General features: G+C 42.5%; 1 protein-coding gene across 1 annotated transcript in view; it reads right to left on the bottom strand.

Annotated features, from left to right (window-relative positions):
- SH3BGRL2 (SH3 domain binding glutamate rich protein like 2) overlaps window positions 1-8,350 on the bottom strand; it is a 33,095-nt gene extending 24,745 nt beyond the window's left edge. Inside the window, exon 1 of the mRNA XM_018570347.1 lies at window positions 8,064-8,350. Coding sequence (XP_018425849.1) covers window positions 8,064-8,108 — 45 coding nt within the window. The 5' untranslated portion in view covers window positions 8,109-8,350. The remainder of the gene's footprint in view (window positions 1-8,063) is intronic.
- Between the last annotated feature and the right edge of the window lie 516 nt (window positions 8,351-8,866).

The raw sequence follows: 8,866 nt of genomic DNA, 5'->3' as shown, positions 1-8,866 counted from the left end.
AATAAAAAAAATTCCCCCCACCCAAAAAAAAAAAAAAATAGGCAGAGACTTAAAACAACAGAAACATAAATAAGAATTCTGCAAAGGAAACCACAAAGCAGTAGTCAAGGCTCCTCAGGACAAGCCCCATAGACCCTGTACTATTACATCATTTAAATAACATTTGGTCTATAATCATGAAGCTGCTTTTTACATTTGTAACTCTCTAGCATACCAAAATTTACTCAAAGTTTCATGCTTGCCAGATGTAGCCGATGTGTTTTAAATTTAGCTCCATAACCACACTAGCTAAGTTTCTCTCCTGACAGTAATACTGCAGAACAGACTGTTTTGTGTTTTGACAACCCAGTTTAAAAGTGATCATAATGGTAAAACATTTCTAGCTATCGTTCTGCCCAGCACACATGCAAGTACTCGGCAGGCTGGATTCATCAGGCTAAAAGGTGCCCACACACCTTGCGATAATCGTACGATAATCGCGGGAAATCCCGCGATCGTACGATTATCGCAAGATGTGTGGAAGGCACACTGTAAGAACACACTGCTACTGTAAGACACCTTACAGTAGCAGAGGTCGCACAACTTTTATCTCAGGAACATGTCCGAAAACCAGCCGAACATCGTACGATTTTCGGCTGGTTTGTGGCATGTTCGCATAATAAAAGCCGCAAGCGCCCACTGCCCGTTTAGCATTGCGGTCATCGGAAGTCCGCCCCTCAGCGGGGCTTGCGATCATCGCAAGTACGATCTGCCTGTCCAAGATAGGCAGATTGTACATTTTTTTTTAATTACCTTACAACCATCGCAAGACAAAAGTGTTGCCATGGTTGTAAGGTTTTGCCCAGCATAAGATGCAACCCATTAGGTGTCAAATCAATTTATCAAGCAATATCACAACAAGCAGGTCAAGTCCAGGAGGTATATAGGCCACATTGTTGCTGGCTCCTAACTTTTCAGTGCTTGCTTCTAGATTCTGAGGTGACTTGTCCAGGACTGCTACACCAAACTGCTAGCAATTCTACATTTCAATCCCCAGCCAGCTATAGCAGTCTAAAACTGACAAATACAAATTTGCTTACGCTGGCCATACACGGTTATATTTTTTCAATCAACCTGTCGGCTGAACAGAAAGAAAATATAACCAATCTCTTGCTATGTCCTGTGTATTCTAACAGCAGCAGGCATGCCACTATCAGAATATCGAAACAGTGACGGCAGCCAAATTTTCCATACGGCTCCTTCAATTATATGGTCAAAGGATGCCGAGTGGAAGAATTCAGACAGGGGCACCCACTGTGAAAAGTTTGGCTGGTTCATCAAGAAAACGTGCAAACATATCAACTCTTCTTTTTGGCATTTCCAGATCCTAATGCCTACCAAAAGGTGCTACAGGGATTTCAAGGGGTGCAATATTTCTCTTATTACTATATTGGGACAGGCCATGTGATTAAACAGACCCTCCCACTTTAAAGGATAACTAAACCCAAGAACAAAAAAATTTTTATCCTGCAGCTTAGAAGTCCTTTGATGTGGTGGCTGAATTAGTTTTCCCTTTTCAGGCTAAGAACACTCTTGGCTATTGCAGAAAATTGATCTTGCAAGAAATGTCCTGGCCACTTCCTGTGACGTGAAAGCAAAAACAACAATTTCATTTTTCTTTGGTAAAATATTAATCTCCACATCACTCATACAATGGAGATGAACAAAAGACAGACGTGTAGTCCAGTCTTGGGGACAACCATGGCTCCATCCATATATACAGTAGAGGAGTGAGTGTACCCACCTAGGGGCAGGAAGTGTTATCATTTTGTAAAGAGCTGTGTCGGTACTATTGTAATAGACTCACCTCTATGCGTTCCAGTGAGGTCGCCCGCAGCCGTCCACAGCCACACTGCCCCCCTTGCAAGAGCTGTCAGCTTAAAACCGCAGGGTTTAGAATTGCTCAGCGTCCTACTTTAGTTGTGGATGCTGAGCAATAACCCTGCTACGCTGACACAGCCCTGATCCCCGTCTGCCCCAGCAGCTTCTAGCACATGAGGGTATTCTTTTCTAGGAAATCTCCTGCTGCTCCTGGACACCTTGAAGGGCCCCCTTGTTAGCCCATAGAGCTACTGATTCCATCTGTTGCATAGGAATGAGATCCATGTCTATGATACTATAAATGCCATGCGTTACTTCCAACACCAGTGTATGATATGCAGATTGTGTGAACTACAGATCCTATCTACTGCTTGCACAACCGGTCTCTTTATGAATTGGCAGAATTACCATTGCACAGAGTATAGAAATATATCCGGATTGTAGAACTATAAATCTCATCTGCTTAGTAACGCATTCGTTAAACTTGCTTCATTTGATATACCTCACTTTTGGCAGGACAATTCAACCGTGACTGATAAGTAGTATAGGCCTCGCAGGAATGTGGCTTCTCCGTTTATACACGCATCATAATTATTATTTCATTGTGCATTACTCTTTCAGTTATGTAACAAAATGTATTTCCTTCTGAGTGTATGAAGTGAATAAACCAGTAATGAAGCACAGTAAGACTTCTATTATACCTTTCAGGGTGTATGATGGTAAACAGTTTCTACAAACGCCTTTCCTCTTAATTGAGCGTACGACTGTAGAACTGCAACTGAATATAAATCCTGTACAATAATAAATGTAATAATTTACAAGGCTACCAGGTAAAAAGTAAAGGAAAATCCTGAAAAAAGAAAACTAACGCAGCCACCTTTTCTAAGGACTGGCAAACTGCAATAAATGACATCCTTTGGGGGGTCTAAGATGCTTTAAAGTTCAAGTAATGCACTGGATTGCCTAGCACCTTATCTTTAGAACATAAGCAGATAGGAATCTGGAATACAATGTGCTAAATCCTCAGTGGAGATAGTTTGATAGGTTCTACTGTCCGCATACATGCCTGAATTTGCAGGAAACATTTATTGAAAGTCAGGGAGGCAAAACATGGTGTATATATTAAAAAGTAGTACTAGTTTATGTGAAAGCACATCAATTAGAACATGTATTGGCAGCACTGAAACCTTGTTCTGTATTCTTGTTTATCCATAAAGGTCACTTTGCGAATAAAAATGATAGATCAGCTTTTCCCACATATGAGATTACAGCTTTGTGTGGTTGTAGGCAAATGTTGAAGCTCTTGTAAGTTACTGCATCTTTCACAGAGTTAAACCTAGTTACACTACCAACAGATTTGTTTACAACAGGTATTTGGAAACCCCAGCTGTTAAAGGCTGACACTTTAGTAAAAGCATGATCACGTACGTTTCAGACAAGCACACTGCTATTGTTGAAGATCATACATGGAAGGTGGACACACTCGGATTCCAATATGCGTTGAACAACTAAACCAGGAGCCAGATTTTGCCTTTACATGAACCATATATACTGCAGTTGAACAGAAACTATGTGCATGCAAGGTAAAGGGGCTTCATACATTTTAGGCATACAGTACTCTACTCACCATGTATTGATTTGCCAATCCTCACAATTGCTCGGTTACGATACATTACAGTATAAGCCCAAGCAAAATGTTCGTTTGTTTTAAATAGAGTTCGGAAGGTTTAAAACAGGGGTAGCAAACCTCCGGCCCTCCAGCAAACTACAAATCCCATGATGCCTCTCTCTTCGGGAGTCATGTCTGTGGCTGTGAGAATCTTGCAATGCCTCATGGGATTTGTAGTTCCACCACAGCTGGAGGGCCGGAGGTTTGCCACCCCTGGTTTTTAATAGTACTGTCTATGAGATTTTCTCCCACTTGATTTTGATGGTTAGGCCACTGCTCCTAGACCCAAAAGACATTGAACCTAATGACGACTAGGCCCAAAAGAGAGACCACCGTTATAGTCAATGGATGACTACCAACAGATCCAAGAACTTACCACTAGAGCCAAGACCTAACCAATTCTATAGCCAGGAAATAAATGCAAACAACACTGCAGCCAAGTCAGTACTACAATGGCCATCATAAGAGGAAGGGAAGAACTGCCAAAGTCAAACTATTGCAGAGAGTGACGACCACCACCAAGCTATACCTAGAAAGCAAATACCACCATATTACCTGAACTGTTAAAACATCAGCTTTAGGCACATGCATTTAAGCCACACTCAAAATGTAAGACACTTACACTCAGGAAACATAACATGTTCAGGGCCGGTCTACCAGACTGCCCAATATCCAACATGCCTTCCTTATTTGTAAAGCTGGCCATACACCTATAGAATATCTGCAGATTTTCTATGGTCAGATGAAAAAGGTGCAACAGATTCCTCCATCTACACTAAACTGTGTGGTTGGAGGAATCTCCAGCTGGGCCAAGCGTCAGTATCTTGCTAGTCAACCCCGCTGGCTGTCAAAACACCTGAACAATCTGATTGGATGCAGGCACTGTTCAGGTATTTTGAGAGCCAGCGGGGCCGACTAGCAAGATAGTGAAGCTTGGCCCAGCGGGAGATTCCTCCATCCACACAGTTTAGCGTAGATGGGGGAATATGTTGCACTTTTTCCATCTGACCATCTATAGGTGTATGGCCAGCTTTAGACATCACAGAAGATAAGCAGGCCTCAGAATCAGTACCAGATGCTGACCAAAAATTGAGGCAGTCCAGAAAAGGAGAGAGTGAAAAGCATTCAGCTCTAAAGATGTTATCAGTTGCCATCTGACGAAACTGTGTGGGGCATGTAAAAAGGGTGCAAAAGCCACGCTCCATACTGGTGCAGTGGGTTAGGCTGGTGGTGTAAGGTACAGGCTGTATTGCCTTTGCCTGGCAATGAGCATAAACCAGATATAGCAGCCATATAACTAGGTCAAACTAGCCCAGGTTTTAGAATGAACTGTACATGAGGCTGAATAAAACTGCTACGGACATGGAGCTAATGAAGTGTCCCCACAAGATCTGTCACCACGTACAAGCACCCCTTGCTTTCCCTCCTGTATTATTCTTATGGCAGGGCTGGACGAATCTCAATGCTCCTTAAAAAATACAGCTGGCACCTAACTTCTTGAGATCTTCTGTAGTTGTTGTTAATGAAGCTGGCTCCTAAAAAAATCCTGCTGGCTCCTTGATTGGACAGACTTGCTCCTATACACATATACACACACACACACACACACACACACACCTCAATGGAAGCTGAAATTTGGATGGAAATTCGTTTTTTTCTTAAATCTCCCCTCCTTCCCTTTGTTGTGTCTTCAACGTCATTGGAGGTACCGTCACCCGCCTTGGTGGGTGGACAGCGTTTCTGGTGGTACATGGTGGCATGCAACAGATACTTGGTGCTCAAGCCCTGGAAGACTGAGCAGGTGGTTTGGTTAAAGCAGGGGTAGGCAATCTCAGGACCCCAGCTCTTGTGGAACTACAAGTCCCATGAGGCAATGCAAGACTGATAGCCACAAGCACGACGCCCAGAGGCATAACGGGATTTGTAGTTGGCTAAAGTGTCAAGGATGCCTATCCCTGGGTAAAAGATTTAATGCCAGTATTGTTCTGTGTATTTATAGCTAAAGCTGCGGTATAATAAAAAGGTTAAAAACGATCACATTTTGTGTTAAACCCAAATAAAGGGTTGCAGCCATCATTTTCCACACTACAGTTTCCTGGTTTTATCATGGTTATTGATCAATCTATTACTGTGTGGATGGTATTGGGTTAGTTGTTTTTGGGGGTTTTTTTGTTTGGGTGTGTGTTTTGGGGGGGGGGGGGGGAGGGTGTACAATGCAATGGCCGGGAGGTAATCCTGGTTGGCTTCAAAAGGTAACAGCCGCCTTGACAAGTTTAAAAGACCATGTTGTCTGTGACATCATCAGATGATTATGGAAGTCTGGGGAAAACATTCCTCTCTGCTCGTTTAGGAGGCCGATATGTTCTCCGAGTTAACCAGTAACTGATGAATCAGCAGACAGGAGCCTAGATCCAAATATTTACAATGACTCGGAAATAGTGACGACAGTCATACAGAAGTCCAGTGATAAAGGCAGACATAATCAACAGCAATATGAAAAAGCCAAACAAGTACACAAACAATGACAGAAATAGTTAAACAATCCCACCAGGACTTGAAGGACTGGAATTGTCAAAAACGAACAGTCTCTAATGTGTTGCTTCCCAGTGATATTATTTAAATAGATCCCCTGAGGACAAGTGCTGCAGAGTTTTAGTAAAACAAATTTAAATCACAGGTACTTAAATAAAATAGAAGGATTGAGATACAGTTTTAAAAATAACAGAATTTAAAGCCCATCTAAACTCTAAAAACAACAATGTAATAGATTGCAGTAGACAAGCCCTTAGATGTAGTAGCTGCATTTATTTTCCTTTAAGTTTTTTTCCACTTTAATTTCCTCTGGTGATCCTGCCAGTAACACACTTCCTGTCCCAGGGTGACAACGCTCCTTGTACTGTCCCTATAAAAAGGAACAGAGTTGTCACACTAGGCCAGGGCTGGACAAATCCCAAGACCCAGGTAGCAAATACTCCTTAAAAATTGAATAGACTCTGGATTCCGAATTACATATTAATCTGCCCACCTGCACTAGGCTACTCTCCTGATAGGCTTTGTTCACACCATGTTCGGACCAGATCTGCAAATGCAGTGCATTTTTGTGGCGTTGCTGTTTTTTTTAGTTTAAAATAATCTTTCAGGTGCATTCCAGTGCATTTGCATGCGTTTTCATGCATTCCAGACCAGAGAAAATGAAAAAAAGCATTTTTTTTTGGGGGGGGGGGGGGGGTCTGGACTGGAACAGACTGCGCTGGTGTGAAAAGAACCCAGAAATACCATAGGGATACATTGGGATGCTTTTTTAGTCCAAGAATAAACTGGTCTGGTCATTATTATTGTACAGGATTTATATAGCGTCAACAGTTTGTGCAGCGCGCTACAATATAAGGAAGATATTACAACCACAATACAAGACAAGATGGAAAGGAGTGCCCTGCCCCTGAGGGCTTATAATCTAAAAGGGAGAGGCAAGTGGACATGGTGTGAACAAGCCCTTAGACTGAAAACACCTTCCGCTCTCCTCATTCCCGTTACACAGAGGGGCACTGCTTTGTAGTTCACAGAAGATAGCTGGGAAAGTTGATAAGGGCTCCTGCACACAAATGTATTAAAATACTCCCATCTACATTGGATCTTTCTGGGTACTGTTGCCTGTCTTCTGTTTACTGATGTGTGTAAGCTAATCCTATTGGGTAGAATATTCCTTAATCCTAGCCATTAGAATGAATGTACTCGTTTTCATGCATTTACACATGCATGTGCATAAATTATACCAGTGAGCTCCTCTCTGAGCGCAGGTTTGGGGCATTTTATTTTTATTCCCCTGAACGCTGCTCCAAAATATGATCTCAACTACAATGTGCTGGGAAGCCTTGGCTGAAAACAGAACTTATTCAGAGGCAAAAAAAATTATCTAAATATGTTGTTTTTTCTCTGCATGACAGCCAACATTGTGTGAGATTTCAGTTCCGTCCACAGAAAGTTACAAGGACACAGGATCTCGGGCAGGGTAAACAGGTATGTTCCTGCACGTGGGGAAAACGTACTGAACCTTAAGAAAGAGTAAACAAATACAGTGTCCGCATCTGATGACTGGTAAGCTGCAATATATGACATCATTGTTCATGAGTTTACATCAGAGGTGAATCTGGAATCCAGGAACAAGCAGGATTTTTTTTTTTTTTTAGGAGCCAACTCCATTCACAAGAACTAGAAAATTCCCTTAAAAGTTAGGCGCTGGCTGTCATTTTTAAGGATCATTGGCTACCTGGCTCCTGGGATTTGTTCAGCCCTGGTTTCCATACACTTTAAAAAGAATAATACATGTGAATTTTGTTGCATTGCTTGGTAATTTCACATGGTGAAAGTTAAGTGATCAGTGTAGAGAAAGTCGTGTTATTATATATGTTCTCTGCAGCAGGTTGAAATGCAGGCATTCCTAGTGATCCCCATTGACCGTGACATTCCACATCAGCATTCAGAGAGGGAAGTGCAGTTTAAAAAGAAAAGTAAGCCACATGTATAGGAGACTCACCAAGGTAGAGCAGGATGAAGATGCTGTGTACACCCTGGTGACCATGCTGGCTGGCAGGAGATGCAGATCTGTCAATGCCCGGTCACCCAGCCCTCTATGTCAGGATATGAAATCGCAGTCCAATCACCCCGGGATACGATAAACACGATCACTGCTCCAGCTGCTCTTCTCTTTACCACCAACGGACACCCGAGTGTGACCAGGTGCCGCCTCCTGCACCGCCCTGTTCGGGAGGGAAGGAGGAGCGCCAGGGAAAGGGCACCGAGCTCGGCCATTCACATCCATCACCTTCAAAACAAATCAGAAAGTATTAGATCACAATCTGTATTATCCGACCCACCAAATATACGTATAGGTCACGGCTCCGATCGGAATATCTATTTCATGCCATACACGGGTCATTTATTACTAACAAGATAGTGTGTGGCAGTCAGTACTGCCATCTTGTGGACATGCCTGGTATTACTCCATGCTACCTGTACAATATCAATTCTACACAAATCATTTATTATATAAAGCTAATAGTGGAAATTTCTGTCTGCCTAGCACATTATAGCAACGTATGAGATTAGGAGTGCAACTAAATGGGCAACGTTAAGAAACATGCAAAAAACAAACACTGATGTATCATACTATTAAAAATGATCTGCAAGAATGTAGCCAAAAGTGAGCCAGTTACCAGAAACAGGAAAAGCTACAGTGTTCCGGTTTACCCTAGTGCCTCATCCCCACTGCCATTCTGCACTCCCTGGAGATCACATCCTCACATTTGTAGTTCACCATCCCTTCCCAGGAGATCACAT

The sequence above is a fragment of the Nanorana parkeri genome, unplaced genomic scaffold (genome assembly GCF_000935625.1).
Source record: "Nanorana parkeri isolate BGI_ZX_2015 unplaced genomic scaffold, ASM93562v1 scaffold1511, whole genome shotgun sequence".
Classification (NCBI taxonomy): Eukaryota; Metazoa; Chordata; class Amphibia; order Anura; family Dicroglossidae; genus Nanorana; species Nanorana parkeri.
The sequence above is the reverse complement of the archived record's forward strand: the minus strand, read 5'-3'. Positions and strand labels throughout refer to the sequence as shown.